Consider the following 25,840-nt stretch of genomic DNA (forward strand, 5'->3'; position numbering starts at 1 on the left):
CACACCTCAGGGGGGATTGTTCAGATGATTTTGCCTCACAAATGCTAATAATGTTCCTCTGTTGAGGTCAAATGCAGGTGAGAAAACAGTATTGCCAAGTGCTTAATTCTCCATGTTGAACCTCACACATGCTAATCTTTATGTCATTTTCAGAGCTCCACACCTGGCAGCACACTGCCTCGCATCCCACAGACTTACTGAGCTGCTATACAAACGTCAAACCGTTAAGTGGAGCAATTTGCACTTAATCAACCCTTGAGCTGATCCACGCTGCAGTTTGTCGACATTTACCGTACATTTTTTAAATTATTTGAATATACACATCATATCGCCTCGACGAAAGACGCTGACAGAGAATATTATATGTGATACTGCTACTTAACAGGGAAATAAAGTTTTAAACTTCATCCATATTGGGTGAACACTGGCACTCCCTCTATGAGTGCTCAACGGTGAAGATGGGATTCAGACGTCCTCTCACTGTACCTGCACCATCTGTTATGGACTCTACACAGAACAGACATTAAACATTCACTGACAAAACATACCAAATACATTATACATACATTATACACAGGCAGAGAACTCAAGAGACCTTAAACAACAAGCCTTCATAACTAAACAGACAAATGGCGATTCATTTCAGTGCCCTTACAAAGAAAAACCCCTGCATCATCTCACTATCGTATCTACAGTGCACGGGGGCGGCGGTTTGTCACAAGTGGCTCTGGGTAATGAATATTAATGTGCTCGGATGTCAGAAGAATGAATAGTCGAGGTGGGTAAATGCTGTATTATCTGTATGGCCGAAGTATTTGACGGTTTATCAGTGGCACCGAGCTCGCGCTAATGAAAAGCAGAGTTCGGGGAAGAATAATGGCCGTCGTGAGAGTAAACAACAGGGAGGGAGAGCTGTTTGCTTTTTGCAGAGTGGTCTTTCAATGGGTTTGTTTTGCTAGAAAATTACCAACAAAAAACATATCCGGTCTGTAATAATTTTATTCCAAAGCACAACATATCCATGCCTGGAACAATGTAAGGTTTGATTATTCTTTTGTTTCCGATTGTTTCGTGTCATTCAAGAGCTGTTTTTGAACAAGAGGATTGATTACATCCGTAATCGTGAGTCTCGTTCTTTCTTTTTTTGTGGCAGCTGTTATTTTGTAAGAAAAGACTGTAAAACATCTAAAGCTGGTTCAATTAATTTAAAACTCTATTTAACCTGCTGCCCTTAAAATTTGATTCAAGTGAACTAATTTATCAAAAGTCATCTTAGAGTTTTGACAAATGTGAGATTGACTCGGTTAAGTTCAGATAACTGAAGATATTAAGTTGAATCAACAACTGTGGAGTTCCCCTCTTTAATGAGTAGAGTGAACTCTCAGCAGTATGTTCATTCAACACATCATCTCAAGTCAGTTCTGAAATGTTTCCGAAAACAAACTAAAAATGAAGATGGTGATTGAACTTGGAATTTATGAAAACAACATAAATTAAATATATACAATAAGGTAAAGCTTTGTTGATTCCTTTATGATATTTTACGGAAGGCAATAATATGTTCCGTTCTCAGTATATCATCACAGGAAAGTCTGAGTAACAACAGAAGCAAGCAAAAGACAAACTGCTTGGTTGAAATGTTGAGACACAACTTCTTAAGCAACGTAAATGGAAGAAATTGTTTGTGGAATGAAACTGTACATTTAGTCCATCTGCTCGGGGCGGTTTAAGTTGATGTGCGAAGAACACATTTCGTGCATCGCTGAGGGATAATGAGTCTGTGTGAAAGCGTGTAATCACAGGTTCGATTTCATAAAACGCACACCTGTCTTCGAACTCGTGTCTGTTCTGAGATGGACCGACAGTTGGACACAGCGAGATAGTATAGATTAGCAGGGTGACTCAGCGGCCGTCTGTCAAGTTTATGTGTGTGTGTGTGTGTGTGTGTGTGTGTGTGTGTGTGTGTGTCCTTGCGTGTAGAGATAGAGCAAGAAAGGCAAAGAGGGAGAGAGAGAGAGAAATGTCCACAGCACAGCCCGCCATCTCTCAGTTCCAGTCCAGTGCCTGAGGAAATGTACCCTGATATTAGCTATTAAAGAGCAGATTGTCAGGGGAGCCATGCCAGCACTGACAGCAGCTGTACAGCGGAGCCGGCTGCAGGGAGGCAGGAGGCTCGCTAAGGCTGTTTCCCCTCCACAGCCTTCTTCCTCACGTCCTCCATCGGCTGCTGGCGTCCTCCGTCCGCCCTCCCCCTCCTCCACCCAGGAAAAAAAAAAAAACTGCCATTGTGACCAAGTCTTTTGTAGGCGCGCTGGGTTGGAAAAAGCGCTTCCAGACAGACGTCAGAGACGGCAGCAAACCCGATGAGTGTGTGATTAGATTGGCTCCGTACCTGCGCGCGGCGCTGCAAATGTTCTCATTTGTGGGAGATTTTGGACGCCGATGTGCAACCGTAAAAAACTTCCCAACAGAAATTAGCCGCGGCTCATTTGCTTTCGGATGAAATTGGAAAGAGATAAATCAGTGTGAATTCAATTCAGTGACTCCTGCCGCTGTTAAATATCGGATATAATGTCGCCCCCCCTCCCCTTCCCTTCCACAAAAAAGATGATTGCAAGCGTCGCCGAACGCTTATTTGTGAATGCAAATTTTTTTCACCTTATCAATCTTTTATTCTAGGAACATTCAACCGTGACTCTTTTGTCATTTACTCACTTTGAATACTGACAAGAGAGGAAGGGAGGGGGGGGGGGGGGAGAAAAAAAAATCATTGCCGTCATTTGACAGAACTCAAGAGCCATGAGGGACTTCTGTCCTTTAAGTTGTGACAGCATATAATAAGGCCCAATCATTTAAATTAAAGAGCTCAATCCGGCTTCATTGAGAAAGGCAATCAGATCTCTGGGGAGTCCTGTGATTGCCTGAAAGCCTAAGTAGAGTGGAAGCATTTCAGAGCGGCGTTTCTCGTCTATCGCCAAAGTGAATCTCAGGGGAGCGTGAAGAGAGGCCGAGGTACAAATGGAGGGAAGAAACAGGTGGTGTCGGTCGCAGCACCTGTCCTGCTCTGCTTATCTCTTGATTCTCTATCTTTGTCGCCTTCAGCACTCCCACCCTCTCAATTTCTCTCCCTTTGTGTCCCACACTCGATTACTCTTCTTCAATGTTATCTCTCTCCTCTCACCTTCTCACGTCCCCTCACCTGCCTCCCCCTGTTCCCCCGTATTCCACACACTCGATTTTCCACTGTTGTTTGGTCCGAGTTTGCTTACTTTTCCAGTTTCACTTTCATTTAACTTTTCCCCTTTTCCAGTTCCATCTGTCCTCCAAATCTCTCCTCTTTTGTTCTTGTTTCTCATCCTCTCCTTTCTCTTACCTGGCCTCTCTATCTCTTTCTTTCTCCTCCCACCTTGCTGTCGGGCTCCGCTCGCCCATACCAACTTTAGATTGATCACAGTCATTACCTCCATTAATGAGAGGGGATTGAGTTCTTAACTGGGCCTCGCAGAGCCAGTTAGGTCACACTGACTGGGGATATGGATTACTGGAGGCTTCCCAGAGTGCACGGCGTCCTAGGCCAGCCAGAGTACACTTTAATCACCTGCCCTCCCATCAGCAAATGGCTCTTTAATGACACTGTGGTAGATGGGTTCAGCCCACCACAAGGGCAAAGACATGCATGTGTTCACATGGGATGGCCTCACCAACCACTAGGCCTTATAATGAGTAGGCAGATGAAGACAGAACCTCTCACTTTGTTGATTAATACTAATGTTCTTCACTCTATCATACAGAGATTAAACAGCCATTAGCTCTGACTTGGTCCTTACTCTCGTTAAAGTAATGCTCTGTCATGTTGGAAAATATGCTTGCACACAAACGTTTAGTCAAAAAACTGTGTATCAATTGTATCTCTCTATGTTTCATTGGTCCTTGACATGTTTAGCCTAGCTTAGCAACAAGAACATGGCCATCTTTGCCGTGTCCAATGTTTCTTCTAACGACTCCAGAGCTGGGTTTAAATTCGAAGGAATAGTTTGACGCTGTGGGAAATACAATGAGTCACTTTATTGCTGAGAGTTGGATGAGAAGATTGATACCACTCTCATGTCCGTGCGTTAAGTGCGGAGCAAGAGCCAGGAGGCTGTTACCCTAGCTTAGCATAAAGACTGGAAGTGGTGGGGGAAAGAACTGGCCTGGCTCTGTCCAAAAGACCTCTGTAGCTGATTAGTTACACCTTGTTTGTTTGATATGTAAAAAACTTTGGAAGTTGAGATGAGATGTCAAACTACTTTTTCCAGGTTGAAGAATGAACGTTCATGCTCAACATTAAAAGCTTTTGGAGGCTGTTTCCCCCTCCTCCCAGTGTTTGTTCGGCCAAAACAAAATCATGGAGTCATCTCTCTACTGAATTCATAATAAAATAAAATTGATATTGATTTTCTCACTCCACATATCAGAGAAAACAAGCAGAATGCCAAAGTGTTGGAGTTCTCTTTAATAACAGCTCCCGAACCGTTTACCCTCCCCAACTGGTGTTTGCTGTTCAAAACACCGGGTCAATGTGGAGTCAACGTTCTCTTTGTGAGAAAATGATGCAGATTGTACTTCTCAGCTGTTGATAAATGAAAGAGGAAAAAAAAAAATGAAGGCCATCTTCAGAAAGAACCAAAAGCAATCTGTGAAGCACAGATAAGTGCCTGGAGAATCTCTGAAAGCTACTTTAAGATAATTCTGATGGCGCATTTCTTTGAGCTCGCTCGTGGTGAGAACATCTGACAAAAAGTGGTTCAATGACGACTCGCAGGGAAAAACATGAACACCAAAACTTCACTCGCACTTATCTGGAACCAAACTCGGCCCGTTGACCGTGCCGTTGAAAAGCTGCCCGGAGGAGCAGGTGCGATGGCAGCTTTTTTGCATCGAGTGAGTTAATCGCTGTGATTTCAGGTTGTTTTGACTGGGGAGGAGGCAAAGAGGTCGCTGCCGCTCTGCTCGTGGCATAAACATTATTCATCAGGAGTGAGGAGGTCAGCCACATCATAAATAGTTCACAGATTAATTAGTGTTCTTGTGGTAATGGCTTGGGCTTGATGGGACATTGTAATGCAAAGTTACACTGTGTGTCGTTGATGGCTCTTAAACCATTAGGGTTTGAAAGCAACATGAAAAGGTGTGTCGCTTTATCGGAAGTTCAAATGTAAGTGTTCTTCTTTTTTGTACTCAAAACACTGCGATTGTAAAGCTAAGCGTGGCAGTTTTTATATTCTGTAAAGTGGAAGAAATGGGTAGATTTCCTGGCTCTTGCCTGTAGCGCATTCAGCCTGAACTCAAATTAAACAGAACGTAAATTACGCGCTACTAATAGCTGAAGTCACTGGTCCCCCTCTTTTAGCGTCTAGAGGCTTTAAATAAATGTCCCAGTCATGGTATTGAGTGTAACAGCCTGGAATAATGGCCTTTTAATGCCAGATGCTCTTCTTTAGATCAGTCCACAGGCATGGTCGACTGAAAACACACACGCAGCTTTACAGGTAGAGGTCAATTAGTCATTGCTGCACCACATTGCATCACCAACGCTCAATCCTCTGCTGGCAACAGTAATCTAGACAACCGAGCTTAAGGTCATGTGATGGAAAGATCCCGTCAGGGACAGTCAAAATAGTCTCAAAGAATTACTGCAGCAACACTGACAGAGTGAAGAGAGAAGCTTAGACACCACACCATGTCATCAAGTTTATAACTTAAATATAGAGTAAAATATATATATAAACTACTTTGTTCATCTGAAAAAATGTGCAACTTGAATCTTGCATTTCTTCATGGCTTCCTTCTTGGCTTGTTGTAAAATACCGATACCGAGCTTGTGGTGTCGGCCAATACCGAGTACCGATCCGATACCAGTGGTTATAGAATGCGTACGTCTCTCTGTGTGGAAGTGACTGGGATCATTCTTTTATGTGTAAGGCAACACCAGGCTTGACTTAGCATTACTTGCCCAACTTTGTTAAAAAAACATGTTCAAAATTAAAGGAATTACATTTCAAGTGTAAACTGATCAACAAATTGGTGAAAACGGATGCATGAATTAAAATTACAATACTGTATATAGTATAGAAACATTAGATCTGCCCCATTGTCACCAATACAAGATCAAGATATCTGGGTCAGTACCAGTATCGGTGCATCCCTAATCTCAACTGCCCTGAGGAGAGAAGTTCAAGTACCTTGGAGTCTTGATCACAACTGAGGGTAAGATGGAGATCGACAGGCGGATTGGTGCTGTGTCTGCAGTACTGTGGACAAAGCCTAGTTTTTTTACAGAGGTCTTGATGCGGTTACCGATGTTTCAACCCTCAGCTATGGTCATGAGCTTTGGGTAAGGGCCGAAAGAATGGATCGCGGATACAAGTGGACAAAATGAGTTTCCTTCAAAGCCTGGATGAGCTCCCCTTTAAACCAAACGGGGGGAAACAAATAGTTTAGGTGACGCAGTGCGCAGAGTTAAAAGCATCACAGTATCACTTCGATATCCTGGTAGCCCCCTCTCTTCTTCAGTAAAATTGTCACCATCATAACGTTTGAATCCCACCGGACACATTTAGTTGAGGTCAGAGTATTTAGTTGACTTTTTGTGACCTGTAGTGCATGCTGCTGTGGCTCGCATGCAGATACCCGGGAACGAGCCCGTTGGAAATAATGGCCGTGCTCTCACACTTCAGTTGCAAAAGCCCGGTTACAGATAAGTGGAGGAGCTGCGACATCCTGAAGGAGCTCGAGAGTAGAAATGCTGCTCTCTTGCTTTAAAAGGGGTCAGCTGATTAGGATCCTTCCTGGAAGCCTCCCCGTGTAAATAATAAAAAATATTGTCTGACGATAGCAAGATTCGTCTTTAAGCTTTTAGGGCGTTATCTATAGTAAAAATAGGGGGAGAAGATGATGTGAAATTGCATAGTTTTTAAATAATAAGGACCCCCAAACCCAAAATCTCCGAGAATCCTTTATTCACTGAAGAAATTCAGACGACAATAATGATTGCTGATCGCGGCCGATGCACCTGCCAACATGTACGTGCGTAAGTGTTGTATTGGCACTTGTTTTTTTCCACTTCAAGCACCGATAAGAAGTCGATTCATAGGGTGGACTCTGTTTTGGCTGTTGGTTGTATATTTTTGTTGCTGATTCAGAGCAGGCAGGCCTGCTGTGTAAATATAGCCAACACCCCGTACAATGAGGCGCTTCACCAATGCATTGACAGACTGCTTTAGGGAGGTTACTTTCAAATACCATCATCACTTTCATTTAAGCTTTACTTTGTTGCTCACCAACCCTGCTGAAAAATGAAGCATTTGTTATCATATAATTCATGATATTGTTACACAATTACAGAGCAAAGCCTCCTGCAGCTTTCCCCCTCATTTCAATGCAGACGTCCTATTGTTTTTGTACATTTTCTTACCGCTTGCTTCGGTTCATTACTTTCAAGATTTCATAAAAGTGCAGCGGATTTCACAGTTGGAGTCAGTCAACTGTAAGAGGAGAGTATTACAACAAGTATAAATGTGCCTCAAACCCATTTCAAAGGTTAATGGATGAAAAGAAAAAAACCACAGTGCACATTTGCAGCATTTAGCTGAAGCTTTTATTCAACATGCATCCGTTGCAATAAGCTGCAATCATTGGATTCCATTCAACACCACAGCTTGACTAAATAGATTCACCAGAAGCTCTCTCTGATTCTTCTCGTGTAAAGGATGTCCATACTTCTTTCACCGCAGGTTTTAACAGAAACATACCTGCTGCTCCAAACCTCCGATGTATTTTTCTAACCTTTGCCTGAAGTGAACCCCGCGACGATACAACCCTGGAGCAGTTTTTGCGGCGCCAACCGCCGACACGTCCGCTGGGATAAATGAGACCCATATATGATGGCGCTCAAAAATAGCATGACATAATTCACTATTGATTTGCTCTCCTGGCTGTCTGATCTTCATTTTGTGTCAACGGAGTGCGGAGAACACGGAGGCATTGGCATCGATCAGGTGGCGCTCCCAAGGTAAAATTAAATGTTGGTATATGTGGCAGTAAGTCCTCTGTATTCCATACACTGACGTGTGGTGTTGTTTTATGAGTCAAATATATTGATCGACCGCCGTCTTCGTGCCTGAAAATATCAGACATTTCTTTCAGATAACAGCAGCTATTTGTGTAACATATTAATGGAATAACAGTGAATTGAAGGTCAGCTTATCTTGCAGAGCTGTATATTTCAATAATAAAAATTGAACATATGACATATGAGTTACTCATCATTTATATACTTTACCATCATTAACATACATTGAGGCTACTTGCAGGGCTGGGTATGGTCAATACAGTTCCAATACCAGTAGTCCTAGAGTGATACCGACACCAATAAAGTACTTCATTATATATTATTTGAATGGAAGCTGTGTGAGTCCCACTGGCTAGCTAATTGCACAGCGCTCATAAATCGGTTACCACTGAGAACGCCGTCCACCCACGCACGGTGGGCAGACTGGTAGTGTAAGACCCACCAGGTTAAAACCGTTAGCTCTGCCAGCACCGTTGCCATTGTTAGCACTGTTAGCATTGTTAGCGCTGTTAGCTGATGGCTGCTGGTTGAGACATCTCCGTGTTCACAGCCATGTGCAGGCCATCACGGCTGTGCGGGTTGTTTTGCTGCCGCGGTAGCCGGCCAATCTCACGTGACATTAAATCGAAGAATGCTTGCGGTGATTATCTGCAAGCAAAACCATACAAACAGTCTTTTTCAGTTTCCACATTTTGATGCTGTTAGCACTTAAGCTCTGTTCCCTGGAATCTTTTGAGTTTTTGAAACTTTTTTCCGTTGTGTTCTGTGCGTCTTGCAGCGTTTCCATATTTGATACTGTTTTATAACTCTGTAGCGTATTTCCTAGTGTTGTCAAATTGGTGAAGATGTTTTTTTGTATTTTCAATGCCCAGCCCCACGTTCTGCTCTTCTTCAAAAACTCTTTGAATGTAGTTTTTGGCAGTGTCTTAAACTAAAATGTTCACATGCCAACATGTTGTACAAATTAACAGAATATCTGTCTTTTCTTCCCAACTCTCGCATTACCCTAACAAAAACCCATCTTGTTACAGCACTCAGATTCAACTGTGGAAATAATCTTGCCTTTAAATCCACATCTCAAAGTCAGAGAACACCTATTGGTTGAACATTACATGAATACAACATCTTTGCCCCTGAATGATGAATGGAGCCATATAATTCAAAATAAATAATCTATTTCCTCTCTGCAGATGGCGTTCCTGGAGCGGTGCCCCTACCGCTGTCCCCTGTGCTCAGACCGGCACTGCCCTTGGCATCCTTGACGACCCTCACGATGCCAACGCCGACACCTGTGGCCTCGCCGATAGTCCAGAGCACCACGGCGGCCACTGCCCCGGAGACTACCTCGGCAGCTGGAGGGGACTCGGCTCTCAACTCGCCCTCAGAACCGGACCTGGAGCCTGAGGTCAAACCGGAGGCGGAAACAGAGGAGGAGAAAGCTCGACGTCTTCTGTACTGCTCGCTGTGCAAAGTGGTGGTCAACTCTGCATCGCAGCTGGAGGCTCACAACAGCGGTAAGAGACGTCCGAGAGACATCCTTCTGCAAATGTTAACATCAATCGGCCATTTCTAATAATTACGAGGTATTTGTACGTAAGACAAAACACCTTGACTCGTGAATTGAAACAAACAAAAAGACTTTAGGTTTAGCCAACAAAACTGCTTGGTTAGTTTTAGGAGACGATTGTGGATTGGGTTCAAATAAGAACTTGGCGTACAAATGTACGGTAAAATAAGTCACGGTTGACTTTAAGTTTCACACGGGACGGTGGAAGCGGTCTCATGGGTGAAAGTGCACTTTATACTACATGTCATGGCTTCCTCCTTTGCTCCCATCCAAATTACATTGCCCACTAAAGGTCGGCATCGTCTTCTTGTATTTGTATTGGTGATCGACCGTGTCTGTACACGATAACGGCCTTTTGAATCCACTCGTAGGTGTAGCGGGCCCCTTCCAACCCAAATCTATGAGGCTGATAACCTCTGATAACACCCATTCAATCTGCTGATAAAAGAGGTCCCGAGGCCGAAATCGAATCCCGGCAGTGAGAGGAAGTCAAGTAATCTATCAACAGGGGGCATGACAGACACAAACACACTGACGTCTTCTCCACATTTAAGCACACGAGTCCACACGAGACCTCAAAGCTACAGATAGCCAGGCAGTGAGAGGGTCCCATGTGAACTCATATTGATCAAGCTCGTTCAACAGAGACTGTGTGACACTTTCATTACCGGCCAGCTGAGCCATTGTTGTAAACCATTCCTGATAAATTGGTGGATGAATTTCCTCCAGCATCTCAGCATTATCCTTTTGGCTGATGTAACAGTGAAGGAAGGGAAAGTCTTTGGGTACAGTGGTTGAGCCCAAAGATGACAGTTTTGTATATAATAAATATATATCGAAAATAACCTGTTGGATTCGACTCTACCAGTATTAACTCCAAAGTTCTGGATCTGTCAAAAGTATGTATATATATAATAGAATCATTCCCAATCTGAGAGGAGACGGAGGGAGCGAATTCAAACAAAAACGTTTGAAATGTGGTGAATTTCCAGTGGTGTATTATTTTGGAGCGTTGAGGAGAAGCTAGCTCAATCCATCATGAAAAACATATAATCACAGTCATTCATTTTAGCACTGCAGCTGTTGTTATGCCCTGTGTTCCTTTTATAATCACGACCTCGAATTGCGTTTCCTGAAGAAAATGCGTGGGAATGCACGTTGACACGAGCGCCATCGGCAGGGAATCGAACCAGACGTAAAGATGGTGTTTGCACATGAAAGCCCAGTCACTTAAAGGCTGACCTGAACATCAACGCCAACAGTGCCCTGCAGGGACATCCAAAGAAGAGAGATTTGTGGGAACCATGACACTCTGTGTGAATGAGTATAACGGGGTTCTCTACTTTGATCTGAGACGCTGTAGTCTACTTTACGAGACGGCCCTTTAACACTGACCTTCATATTTCCCACACCAGCGACAAGATAACAGCCGTGAACCTCTGATCTCACCTTTCCCTCAGGCAGCATCTACTGGGTGAAGTAAATGTACTGACTGCTTCCTGTTTGAACCTGCAGGTACGAAGCACAAGACGATGCTCGAGGCCAGGACCGGCGGGGGCTCCATCAAGTCTTTCCCCCGGCCGGGAGTCAAAAGCAAACTGGCTGTCACAACCGTCAAATCAACAACGGGCCTGCAGAACAAGACGTTCCACTGTGAGACGTGCGATGTGCACGTCAACTCAGAGACTCAGCTAAAACAGGTGAGAGGGGCACAGGGAGACTTTGACAACTCTGAAATGCTCAAACGCGAACGAACTTCAACTTTCCTGCAGACTGAAGCTTCATCCACTACACTAGAAAACCACTCGTTTTTTTTCCTGAGCTGTCCTTGAGATTCCTCCCGGAAAGGCAACAGGCTTTTGTATGAATTTTTCATGCGGCGGCTTTTAGTGAGCACTTCTAAAACAGCAGCGATTCTCTGTGAAAAGGATCCAGCGTGGCGGATTTCAGTTACAGCTCGAAACCGGAGGAAAAGTGTGATTGTCAAATCCGCTGCAAGGACTTGTGACATTTAGACAGCCAGAAATCTGCCTTTTGTTGTCCACGTGTACCCACGCTGAATCATTTATTGGCTTGAGGTTACACAGGATTTCTGTGTTTTTCATTCCAGATTCCTGTGTTTTCTTTGTTCATCCACCGGCCTCGGGTCCTCAGAAAAGCTTTCATATCACTTCACATTGTCAACTGTATTTAAATGCAGCGTTGTACTTGACCATGGATGTCTCCAGTCCCAATAAAGCTGTAATACTGTGCGCTTTGAGAGAGGTGTGAGGTGTTTAGTGCTGGCATCTCCTTCTCTGTTAGTCAGGTTCCCACCTCAACGCACGGTAAGCCATACAGGATGGTCTGGCACTTGTTTTATAAGTTCTATGAGTCTATTCTGATGCTTTTTATGCTTGTGTTTAGGTTTTCGTGTTTAGTCTCATGAATGCGATATCTCAGGAACACGTTGATGTCATTTCTTCTGATTTGGCACTAACATCCACTTGGACTGAAAGATGATTCGGTGGTTAGAGGTCTCTGTGACCTCATGGATGTCAGTTGTAATGTGACTGATTTGCAGAGGCATACAACTGCACGTTGGTAATTATAGTTTCTATTCTGTCTCCGGCACCTTATTTACATTGAAAGTACTAAATAATCCAGCAAATTTGATGTTACTCTAAGGCCGTTCTTTGCTGATTGATCTGTTCGCTGCTGGTGAAAAGGGTTCCCAGGTACAAGGTGTTTCCCTTTGGGTACAGTGGTTGAGCCCAAAGATGACAGTTTTAAAGAGACTTGGAACTGCTCATTTTGTAAATATATATCGAAAATAACCTGTTGGATTCGACTCTACCAATATTAACTTCTGGATGTGTCAAAAGTATATATGTGATCGAATCATTCCCAATCTGAGAGGGAACGAAGGGAGCAAATTCACAGTAGAAGGACATGCTTGTCATTCTAAACCATCTTGTGACTCGGGACCTGTCTGCCTCATTGAACAACCTATTTCCTGTCTCCTCTTCAGCATATCAGCAGCCGGCGCCATAAAGACCGAGCAGCAGGCAAACCTGCCAAACCCAAATACAGCCCCTACAGCAAACCGCTGAAAGGCCAGACCAAGCAGCCGGTGAGTCTCAGTCATCTTCATCAGCAACAAAAGTCCTCGTGTCGATCACAACAGTCACTGCAGTTATAACAGATGCATCAAGCCACGAGAAGCTGTTATGGGTATAATAAGTATCATTCTGTCTGGCTTTCAAAATAAATTCAGCAGTTTGATGTTTCTTTTTTAATCATCTTCCAAAGTGTCTGACGGCACCTAATCCAATGAAATGTCAACTTTCATAACCGGATCACCTGTTACCTGGCTTTTCATTTAAAGAGCACTGGCAGGGAACAGCGGGATTTAATTTGATATTTTATTGACCGAAACGCCGTGTATCAAGGCTCCTCTGAGTCAGCGCGCTGCAGGCGGAATGCCGACTGGGGTCGAATGCTATTCATAAGCAATTGTAAATGTCGGTTTTAACTTATTTGGAGGAGCTCGGCGTGTGGTCCTCTGCGTCAGCGTCGGGCAAGTTTACAAACCACAGAACGCGAGAAGTGAACTGAAAATAACTTTTGAATACTCTCCTCAAGCTGATTGTTTAACTTTTCCGATACTTGCTGTCCTATGTGGGAAACCCCCTCGGCATTCTTGCACGCCGGGCGGATTTAGTTTTTTTAAAGAGTGCCACATGACGCAGAATCTGTAGGACGCATGAAGGAGCCATGTGGGGAAGATAAAGGCGCGTCTGACTTCCCATCCCACAGAAGCTCTCAGAAGACGGCATCAATCACACCCACTGTTTGCCGAGACAAAGCGCGGGGGTTACCAGTGTGGGGGAAATGACTTTTTGTGAAACCCATCATTGACTGAGTTAACGGAGAGGAGCTCCTTTGATGAGCGGAGAGTAAAGAATGCCTCCCATAGGGTTACGATGCCCGAGTCAGTGATTGATAACCCGCGACGCCGGCTGCCGTCCCGGTGCTGTGAGACCGTAGATTTTCCATTACTGATACACAAGATTAAGCCAGATAACCTTTTCACCCGATTAGGTTGTTTTTGGAGGTTTTGGCCGTCTGTCGTTTCTTTTATTTGCTCTTTTTTTTGAGTCTCCCACAATAAAAGCTCCATACATCCATTCTCACTCTTCAATCAATTCTTCAATTTCTAAGAAAAAAAGGGGCTTTGGAATAAATAAAGCACCACTGAAAACACACATTAAAGACGTCTGGATTCAGCATCTTTTTTTGCCAATGGCTCTTGTCTAAATTGCAGCTACATTGTTCAGTGATTAAAGACACATCGTCTACTGCTGTTTCCTACGTGAGCTGCGGGTGTCTTACAAATCAGCTGAAACATTTTCAGCAATCAGCAGCTGATTTCTGGCACCTGTTTGATCCCCTTCCCCCAACTCCCTCTGTGCCGGCACAGCCTTTGTGTCTGATGTTTGAGAGGGACTCCTCCATGTTGCCTCTGTTGATCCAGGATTGTAAAAAACGAACAGTCTGGAAAATCATGACAACGAAACAGATAAACTGCATTGATAGAATAATCGATGAGCAGGCTAAAATAAACATGTTTCCCCTTATCCAATGCAAGGGAAGAGGATGTCGTATGCTGCACAGACTGTAAAGCAATCTGAGCCAAATTTATCATTTGAGATATTGAGCTCTACACAGACAAAATATAATTGAATCAAAAATGTGGTCGTTAAAGAAAATGTCAATCCCGGAGCGCAATGTGACGTCTTCAGATTGCGCGTTCTCATCAAATTTACATTTAAAGCAGGAAATCCTCACGTTTGAGGTGTTGGAAAAAGGAAGTGTTGACTGTCGAGATATGTGTCGATTCACTTTCTGTCAGTATCATTAACTAACTGGCCAATTATTTAGGCACTACAAATCGGTTGGTACCGAATGTCCTGTCAGATTTGCAATCCATTTTCTGAGCTTTTTGATCGAATAGTTCCTGATCTGGTTTCTATTTAGTTCTTAACGATAACAGCTTGTGTTTAGAAGATATTTAACATTATCAGACATTGGCTTCTTTTGTTGAAATGAAAAAAGGGCTTTGTTTGTATTTGTATTGTTTTTGGTATCTGTAGTGTTGAAAGTATCAGAAAGGTATTTCTAGCTCAGGTAAAAAATATAATTTTTATTCATGGCAAGATTTAAAATGTTGATTTAGTTTACTTTAATCTTTTTCATGACGTGTTTCTCCACCCTGTGACCATACTGACTGTATTTTGTCTCCACCAGATAACGTTGTCCCTGGTGAAGCAGCGCCTGTGTCCGCCTCTCCCCACGCAGATCCTCCCTGCTCACCTGGCGGCCGTGGCCGCCGCCCTCAGCAACGCGTTCACGCACCGCTCCAACCACGTCACCAACCACTGCCCGACCCCTGGCCTCTTCCAGACACAGACCTTCCCCGCTGCACTGCTCCGCCCGGCCCCCGGGCCTGTCAGGACCTCCCACCCGCAAGTCCTATTTGCCCCTTATTGACCTGTTTGACCCGGGCCGCGGTTCTGCGACTCCCGTCAAGGACCGAACCATGTGCTTCACCCAGACCGGAACGAGGAGTCGCGTCAGCATCTGCACTCCTTCTATGCATCCGGGAACACCTTCTCGCCTCTCCTCACATGGATTATCCCACATTAAAGCTAGACTCAACTGCAGCTACTCATGACGGATTTATTTCTCTAATCCCACTGAAAACTACGATATACATGCTTTCTGTGCCATCCTGCAGCCCCCGGCTCACAGCCGGACCCCGGACCTGGATCTACATTGTACCGCAATAATGTATAAGACTAACCCCCGTGAACTATGCAGTGTCGTTATTTCATGATGCGAGGCACAGTTTGAGCTAAACTACAGTAGGGTTGTGCTTTTTGTAAAGATACGGCGTGGCACCAAGATCATTGCTTTCGCGGAGGATTACTGTCGCTCGTTATTTAAAAGGCTGTCACTGATCTTAAGAGCGAGCGAGCCCCTCCTCTGTTCACGTATGCACTTTAAGCCCCTCCTCTGTTGATGTCGACATTAGCTGGCTAGACTGTGTTAGATTGTAGAGTACGTGTCGTGACGTGTGTTTTTGTATCCGTCCTTGCAAATCTGTATGTGTGTGCAAAGCGTGTGCTTCTGCAAGTGTGCTTGACTGGGTGTATTTGTGTGTGTGTGTGTGTGTATTTGTGTGTGTGTGTGTGTGTGAGAGAGAGAGCTTCCCATCCACCATAGGCCATCCTAGTTGATACCCAGCACACATCGTCACTCACCATGTCTCGGGCCAGAGGGACCACAAAGGCTTGTGTATATTAACTGTCTGTATGTAAAAGGTGAACAATTTCAAACAAAAAGAGTCCTAATTTGTTCATGCTGGTAATGTGAAGTTCAGTCGTTCAGTTCATACAGGACAAGTTCAAATCATAACTTTTTAAAATATAAAATAAACGGACAAAGAGAATCCCATAATGCAGTACATAGAAGCATGTATCTCTTGCTGTGAGCTGAAGGATGTTCACTCTGTTTGTATTTACAGCAACACTTACCACCACATTGTGTTTCTCCGACACACGTTCAGACTTAATTCAGATTCAGAATACAGCATTGAAATTCCGAACACAAGTCCATTTCCACCACGACCAAAATATGCTTCAGCAGGATGTGCGCTCTCCTCCTTTGTATCACGACGTGTGCTTGTAATACAAAAACGAATCTATAATCCTGATGTCAATTTTAAATTATTTACAGCATCATATCGTACATGTAACTAGAATGAGCCAGCAGAGCAGACGTGTCCACAAGTGATGGCAAACGTATTACATTTGGATATATTCACGCTCGCCGGATGACAGATGACCTGTTGGAATAATGACGCAGCAGATTGTTCTCCAGCAGCGGCTGATGAGGCGACTGTACGACTTCACTTCACCTCAAAGGATAATTGTATTTTGCTTATCGTCAACTAAGCCCATGAAAAGAAAACATATATTACGTGTTAGTACATCTCTCAATACGTTATGATTCATGCTAATATTGTAACTGTGCATTTCATTCAGAGAGTTTATTCTAAAATATATAACGGCGCTTTAAAAAGAGATTCATGATAACTAAACCTGTTAGCTTCCATGTAGAGATGCTGCCGGTGTTTCAGTTTAATGAGTGACCGTGTTAACTGGTGACGCTCAGCTAAATGCGTCATGCTTGCAGAACATGTAGTCTCTTCTAAAAACCTTTCAATCAATTTAAAATACAAACTCATCTGTGTTTATTCTCGACGCCGATCATTAAAATACGTTCCCACAAGCAACCACGGACGCGTTCGGCTGAAAGTCACCAGCTAACACGGTCACTCGTTAAACTGGAACACCCGCTGCTCTAAAAAGGTTGTGATCCTGTCGAAATTCTGTAGGACTTGAGTCCGCTGTTGGACTATCGCTTCTGACAACTAAACACTCAACAACCAGACATTTTGATGCTGTTAACGTTTTAATTCAGTGTTCAAAGCTCGCTAACTCGTCTGGATGGTTGGGGCAAATCCCCTCCACAGTTGCCCCAACATGAGCAAGGCATATATTTTGATGATCTATTTCTTCCTACATGCCAAGTCACAAATATATATTTTCATTTAAGAAACATTTTAAGTAAATTCCTCAAAAAGCTGGGCACTGTTATGTTTTGTAGACGGTGTAAACTGGGTATTTGTCGGGGGACTATTTCCAGTCGTGGATTAATACACATTCGGTGCTCTATTGAGCATTTACAGCAGCAGCACAGTGGGATTGACCCAAAATAAACTACAATGTGTGTGTTCGTGGTAATGAAGGAACAACCACTGCAACAGGGTGACTCATTTGTGTTTTTTATAGTTTTTGGACAATCGAGTTCTGTGGCACGGAATAATAAAATATATCAATATTTACTTGTTAGCAGGAGAATTTTCTTGTTGGTTTTGGACTCCTCGTGGTATCTGTTGACGATAACCCTAACCCTTACCCTTCAATGATCCGGGTCGCTGGAATTTGTTTTCAGCACAACGACATCACATTCCCCGTGTCAGCAACGTCATATTTGGACAGATGTCGGTCTAGTTTGTTTGTATATTTTCATCTTTACAATAAGTTCAGCAGTTCTTCTAGAGCAGCAATTCTCTATAATTGTCCTGTAAGCAAGTCTGAGACGTTGTACACCACATTGATACATTTGGCAGAAACACAACAAACAAGTACAGAGTTAGCCGCTCATCTAAAACTGATTGATGTGACCATGATGGAAACATTTTTCTGCAGCCGTTAACCTGTTTCTATCAAAAACAAATGTGACTAAGCTGCAGTATACCGCTGTATTTACACGCAGAGGATTCAATAAAAGACATTCACGTGGCAGACAAACATCGGCCCATATATCAGAAAGAAATAATCACAGACTGGTGCTCACATGCACACACCATAAATACATTCACGATGTCTTGACACCTTAGAGGCCACATGGCTTTTTTCCATCCAGGAAATCACTGACAAAAGCAAGCCGGAGCCCTAACTCTGACATTTTTGGAGGGACCCCAATTCACCACAACACCATAACTCATGCGGTTCAGTGTTCAGTCTGTGAACGTGTCCATGAACCCTTAAGCTTATTCATCCATCCCTCGTTTGTAGCACATCTACCCCCCGAACTCCCCAAGGCATGAAAGATGGCCGAGCAGCCAGATGAGGGAGCCTCTTTCCACCGCTCGCTCTCCAAAGCCAATACCGAACCTCTGGGCCCCATCTTGCTTCCATTTAATCTCACTGGAGCAGTGATCACAAACATCTGTAAGTGGGATGCGGAGCCTCTCTATCTGCTGTTCAGGAGAGCCATCAGCAGAAAAACACTGCCTGACTGCTTCACCGTCAGCGGGGAAAACGCTGTGAACAGCTGGACGTCCAGCCAAGCGAGTGGTGGAATGTAGAATACGCCCGAGTGTGACTCAGAGAGGAGAACGTCTTAGTTCTCGGCTCCAGTTTATCACCAGACTAATACTGAAATCAAGTGAACCAAAGCTGAAGCCCGGTACAAGACAATGAGTACAATAATGATGATAAACACTGACATTAAAGGCTTGTTAATATCAAGAACCAATAGTGAGTGAATATGTGTACCTTGAAACTAAAAGAATACAATATAAAACGAGTATTTAACACATTCATGATCATCAGGCTGTGGTGCAATAGTTGATATAATGAATAATTAACAAACAGGCTACGGTCGTAATTTACTGCGTAATGTTTGGTATGAATGTTCACCAACAGCAGTTGTTTTACACGAGTTACGTTACGCTGATACGTTTTTACAAACCATGATCTCTTTTCTCAGTGGTGTTGGTGCCCACACCGTGTGATACAAGTGGTGATACAAGGTAGATATAAAACATATGTCTGATTTGCAAAAATGGTAAATGCCAACATCTGGTGACTGGGGTTGCATTAAAAGCATAAAGTATCAATTGTAATCATACCTCTAACATAAAAATCATAATTTTGTCATTTGTCAACACGAAGGTCCAAATACATTGCTGGGGAAAACTGGTGTGGGGGAAATGCAGAATCATTTATTTCACTGACTCAAAAAAACTATTTTGTTGCTAAAATCAGATAATAAAATAAGCAACAAAAGTAAGAATGTAAACTGTGTTGCTGAAAAGCCACAAATTATAGGCCGGTTGTTCTGATTGATGGCTGCTTTCCCAGTTGTAAAAACAACTGAGTCTGTTGTGTGTTTGTTTGTGGTATTAAGATTGTGGACTTCCTGTGTTCGTGCGCCAGAGCCAGAAGAATGGCGGCAAAAAATAAAGCCGTGTAAACGGCAACAAGCAGAGATGAGGTCGACACAGATGCACAGGCTTGCAGATAAGTAGAAAATAAAGATTCTTAAATTTGTCATATTTCTTTGATTGACATGAAAAAAAAGACTGTTAACTGATCCTCGCTGCTGCAGCATCCGTTTCGCCTGAAAATAATATCTGATCGTTTGGAGCAAAACAACACAACTCTCCCAGAACAGAACACGGCTAACATCAACAGGATGTCAGTCTGAACGATGGCATGAAATGAACTGGCAATGCAGTCCAATTATCAGGCTAAAATTATCCAGTTTTCAGAAGCAAGACTGGCAGAGAGTTTAGAGGAGCTGCTAAGAAAACAGGAAGAAAGAAACCTCTTGCCTGGAATTTATTTATGGAAAACTGAACTGCCACTTTTTTTCATTTAATTCACTTTTAATGGGCAAAACCTGTGTATCATTATCATCAGGCCTGATGAAGCATCGTTGTGATCCTAAAATAGAAAAAGGGATTATTTTCCGTGAAATCTGTTGTCTCGGATCTTGGGTCTAAATTATGTGACATTTCCTGCTCGTGAGATCCAAAAAGTCCCGTTTCAGATCCATGTGACATTTCCTGATACGCCGCGACGTACAAAGAAAACAATAGAACAATGGAACAAAAGCAGCACATTATCCACTTATTACCTGCTCGGAATAACAACAAGCACTGTTCAACTTGTAAAAAATAATAACAGCACAACACAAAGTGTGACAAAGTTATTTATGACTCTATTTGGAGCCCTGCACCCCCCACGGTAACAGTAAAGAGCGTGTCGACATCTGCTTCTGAAATACTGGCCAACAGGTATAACCTTTTACATTTTACACATAATACTCAGTGGAAAGTGGGTGAATTGCTTCTGCAATCGTAGCTTTAAATAAAACAGTTCAGTGTTATTGGAGATAAGTAACAGAAAATAATGACTTCATGTTTATGATGCAGGCACTGTAAAAAGAAAGAAGTTGTCTTTCACTTTTCATACAGAGACGGTCAAGAAGAGAAGCCCCTGAAGGCCGCAGCGCTCTGGCGAGATGTCGTAACAGATACTCGACATCAGCTGCACTGACATTGCCCTCAGGACTCCCGGCCCGTTTTACACGTCCGTGTAAAAGCTTTGATTCAACGTCGTGATGAATGCCTCAATCAACATTCCAGTCCATTGAAGGCGTTGACGTTTTTGACTTTATTTGGACGTTTACAGAAAGGCTCTCTGGCGGGCAACGGTCTTCTTGTCCCGCTTGTGAATTTGTCAGAACACCTGCATTTAAAAGCGTCCTGGTTTTAGTGTCCTGTGTGGGTGTTGTTTTTTACAGAGGGCTTTTAGGCTCCAGTAACAAAAGATAAAGATTTAACGAGAGAGGAGGCACTGAAAGCTTTGCTCACCGGTTGCTCTCTGAACACCGTGGCTACTTTTTCAAGTGACTCACTGAAGCTCAAAATAGGTTTAGAGCAGAAAGGTTGAGACTTACTTAAAGGACACACACACGCACACACACGCACACACACGCGTGCACGTAGAAACATACACACTCACATTTTATGCATAATCACGCACCTACATAGATTTTCTTGACGTTTGGGGACATTACATTGACTTCCATTCATTTCCTGAAGACTTACTGACCCTAACCGTGACTCCCCTAATGCTAACTCTTCCTCTAACCTTAAGCTATTCCTTTGTTTATTTTCGTCTTTTAAACACCAGATTTTTATCGACGGACCGTGGAGATTTGGAGATTTCTTATCATACAATAGACTTCTTAGGATAAACGTCTATATTGTGCAGCAAACAATATATGAGGCAGATGGCGACTTGAACTGAGGTTGTGTTGCATGTTTACAAGAAGAGTCCATTTGAATAAAGGAATAAATGAGGGTTTGATCTCAACTTTTTAAGTTAAAAGTTCACGAGTTGGGACGTATGCTGATATTTCTAAAAATGTCAGAGCCAATCAAGGTTACGTTTAAAATGTCTTTGAAATGGCACAAGGCCACAAAATCCTTTTTTTATATCCTTTGTCAGTCACCTGGCAACAGTCTTCTCTCGACTTCAGCCACTGGAATGCTAAAACCTCACGTCCCATGTCAGAAATACAACCTGAAGGGTTCAAGTTGAAAGCAGCAGAAGTAAAATGTGACTGTTTCAGCAACAAAAACATATGTTTTTATTAGTGCTGGGCAACGATTAATATATTTAATCGCGATTAATCGCATGGATTTTTTGCGATTAATCGCGATTAATCGCATTGTTATGACAAAGTTCAATCATGAATTCAAAAGTAGTGTATTGCGCAATTTTATTTTAAAAGTACTGCTATATGAACAAAAGGGCAATAACATTTGGTTTGCAAACACTTATTAAAACAAATAAGGTAATAACCTGAACTATGTATCTCAACCCAAGCAATGCTCTTTCCCTAACCTTAACCGAGTTGTGTTTGTGCCGAAATATAACCAAAATTTCATCACTGCGATGTCCGATCACAATATTGATTTATTCTCCAGCAGTGTGCGCCGACTCGATTTTTGCTGTGCTGGAGGGCCTTTAACGTATTTTGTCATTACATTTGGAGGACCTGTTTTTGTTGTCAGCGCTCAATAGAATACATACTGAAATACTTGGAATAGAGCTTCTGATTCGTGGTCCCTCGAGTGTCAGTGTTTCATGAAATATAAAACAGAAACACGTTGAAATATTCATGTTACAAATAGGGCTAAATATTGACAAAGTAAACCTTCCAGGTTTAATTTGTTTAATAATATCAATAAAAAGCAGTCAGGAAAGTGGAATTAGTAGACTTTGCAGTTATAATTTGCCTTTAATCCAAACTGAATTAACGCTTCATGTCTTCTTGTATTCAACTTTTTTGTTTTTCCGTAATTTGACAAAAGAACAGACATGACTCGTACCGCAGTGCGACTTTAAAATCACACGCAGCTCGTGAAGTGTCTCACTGTCGGGCGCTGGTTTGCATCTGGCTGTTGAAAACTCTGGGACTCCGCTAAGAACAGGGGTACATGAACAATGAGAGCAATCCAAAATATTTCAAGGACTTGGCTGACAGCTGTTTTATCACAGTGCTCATGAATATAGACAGCATCGCCTTCTCCTGGTATTGTGACTCACACAAAGCAGCTGACTCTCGCTATTTAACTGTTCATCTCCTTTAGATTCTGGTGTTGATTGTAGTCCGCTCTACCAAAGTCGCTTTCTTTTGCAAGTCGAAAGTAATCGTTTGAGTAAAGTCCCAAAACAAGACGGTGAAAGGAACAGTTTAACATTTTGGAAGATACACTCTTTGGCTTTCTGGCAGCGATACACATGATTTCGACTGTTACCACTCTCACATCTGTCCGTTCAATGGAAGCAGCCGGTTAGCTTAGCTTAGCACAAAGACTGGAAGCAGGGGGAAACAGCAGCCTGACTCTGTCCAAAGGTTAGGTCTGCCTACCGCCAGGGTTCATGATTCTATGGTTTCATGTTGTTGACAATTTTAGAGTTCGTCGGTTTTTACAGAGGGAATTTTAAATATCTCTTTAAATCTGAAAATACTCTCAACAGCCTTAAAAGAAAATCCATTTTCACCATGTTTTTAGAAATGAAGTATTATACAAATCAGGCTATGAATGATATATGAACAACACCCCTCTGTAAAAACATTCAGGACGTAGACAGTAATATAAAACTGTAAAGTTTGGTGTATTGTGCTGCTGAAGAAAAACTCCTCGAGAGAAAAGGACGTGTAAAGAAAAGGGTAAAGAATTGAACGTATAGATGCAGCCATGAAACTTAGACAATCGCTAGTTGCAGACTTTAAAAAACGTTTAGCTGTCAAAAAACAAACAAATATTTTTGAAATTAAAGCCACTTAATCCAAGTAGGATTTAAAGTGAATTTAGAGTGACGAGGAGCGAAATAAAATAAAAAGAATGACGAATTCACTCAATTCAATGAGGAATGAATTAAGTAATTTCAAAGCATACAAAGGAAATGAGCACTGAAAACACAAATGCTGATGAATGAATTGTAATGATTAATTTGCGAAAATGATTATTTAAAATGTTCTACCCAGACACCACACTGCAGCTGTGGCTGTAGAATTTACTGTGTGGCTACTCAGAATAATGAATATTCATATAAATATATGTATATATATATATATGAATTTAGGCATTTGAGTCCTTAAAAACCTTCAGCCAGTGCTTTCCTGAAAACTGCTAAGTAGCGTGTTTACTGTATTAAAGAAACTAAAACAATGAACAGTGAAATATGCATCACTTCATAGACGCCTCAGCCTCTCATTAGCATGCGTTACAGACTGACCTCACCGCTCCGTAATCTCCCTGCCCATCTGACGGGCACCATCAATTATTGAGCCATTAATTATTGGCTCAAACTGGTGTCAGTCAAGTGAGACGGACACTTTGACCCTGATGAACACCACACAGCAGTAAACACACAGCGGCCGTCCGGCCGTGAGCGCTCGTGAGTGGACACATTTCAGAGGTGCTATCAATTTCAAGGACAGGGAACTATAGTAGAAGGTGAGCTTCCATGACAATGTCAGTCTCGTATAACAGAAAGCACGATCGTGTAAATACTTTTACACCATCATAAAATCATAAGATCCTAAAAGTTGTAAAAATGCTCCAATAGCCAAAAGTATTTACACATTACACTGCTCCGTTTCATTTCAAGGAACCAAATAAGCATCCCGGGGGGGAAAAAAAGGCATTACCGCGTTTAATTTGGGCACATATGGAGGGAACGCATCTGTGGAAAGAGTTGGAGATACTGGATGAGCGATTCACTGGTACTATGCAAGCTGCTGGTGGCTGGAAGATTACAATCTCTTAATGTAACCTTCCTGGAGCCCTTCAGAGTGAACGCTCAGCTTAGAGAGCGATTTTATCTTCTGCTCAGACTTATTGAGCTTATTTCAGTCAGCTGGGTTTGAAGAGAGCTGCTTTAAAGCTCTCAGAGTTCATGCTTTTACTCCCTCTGGGGCCACCGACATCGATTTGCATTTACATCCGCGGTGCTTTGGATGAAAGCACCGTACTTATGTCAGGTAGATACCCTAAATGATTCAGTGTTACATTTAATGTTTCAGAATTCTTGGTGAAAATATGTGATATTCTTTTACTTTCTTACTCTCAACAAATACAATTGAAGAAAATACCAAAATAAACAACAAATACTAACAGGTATCGTCTGTGCATCCAAAGCCTGATGGATCATAAAGCAATTAAAAACACATTAATGCGCCTCACCGTTAGTGTGGGTGACATGTTTGTTCATTGCCATGACGCTGGTTTATTCTGAGTCAAATCCAACACACACCGTCCTACTGCCAGAAACACTCACTGGAGTCCAAATGTGTAATAGTTATAGTGTAAAAATAGTTCCGAACAAATAAACAATTCATTCGCGTTGGAGTCCGAGCTTAAAGATTCAAAAGAATAAGTGCCACTACTCCCCCTATTCACATGCTAACAGCAACCATTATTACATTCTGGATTTCTACAGTGCGTAAAAGATACGATAAAAACGTTTTTACTTAAAACTAACCATTTTCATAAAAATCATTTCGGACCTTTTGGAAAATGTCTGCCCTGAAAAATCCTTTTATGTAAATCAAAAGAGCAGATTCTGAACACTTTTGTGTTTGGGTTTCATTATATCTGTTCACAAATTAAAAAACGTTATGCCGAATAACTTAGTATTTTACAGAAAGGACGTGAACATTGTTTCGATAAATTACAGCACCCTCTAACTATAACTCGATAACACGGTGTCTGGAATTATAGGGGGACAAAACTTTAGTTGTATCAGGTGACGACCTGCACCACCTTCAGGAAATGACAATAACAGCAGCAGCAGTTGAGAACTGCAGATGTAGACGTGCTGACGTCGCCTCCTACAGGCAAGCACATTTACACTCGCTGCAACGCTGCAACCTGCAGCAATGAGGCAATTCATTGCTGCTTTGAGTTTTTACATTTTACAATCATCCAATCTGTCATTGGATATTAAATAATAAAAAACAATTCAGCGTGTGGTTGTAAAACACCAAATGTTAGGTTTCCTGTAGATAGTTATCCAGGACGGTCCTATTGAGATTTAAAACCTATTTTGTTATAAAAAAAAACCCCTCAGACTTAACAACAAAACAGTTTAAAGATAAAAACCCAGACAATTTGCCTTGATATGTTGGTGCATAACAATAAACACAGTAAGAGAAAATAAAGTATTGGAAAAGTCAAG

The 25,840-nt window shown here is 42.4% G+C and overlaps 1 protein-coding gene across 2 annotated transcripts in view; it reads left to right on the forward strand.

The window, feature by feature from the left end:
- The window catches only part of znf385d (zinc finger protein 385D), a 60,724-nt gene extending 41,265 nt beyond the window's left edge, over nt 1–19,459 (forward strand). For both annotated transcript variants that reach the window (XM_079274860.1, XM_079274859.1), the window contains 4 exons: nt 9,304–9,627; nt 11,196–11,380; nt 12,691–12,792; nt 14,970–19,459. In XM_079274860.1, the coding sequence (XP_079130986.1) occupies nt 9,304–9,627; nt 11,196–11,380; nt 12,691–12,792; nt 14,970–15,212 (854 nt within the window). In that variant the 3' untranslated portion in view covers nt 15,213–19,459. The remainder of the gene's footprint in view (nt 1–9,303; nt 9,628–11,195; nt 11,381–12,690; nt 12,793–14,969) is intronic.
- The last annotated feature ends 6,381 nt before the right edge of the window (nt 19,460–25,840 follow it).

This window comes from Melanostigma gelatinosum, assembly GCF_949748355.1.
Source record: "Melanostigma gelatinosum genome assembly, chromosome: 9".
NCBI lineage: Eukaryota > Metazoa > Chordata > Actinopteri > Perciformes > Zoarcidae > Melanostigma > Melanostigma gelatinosum.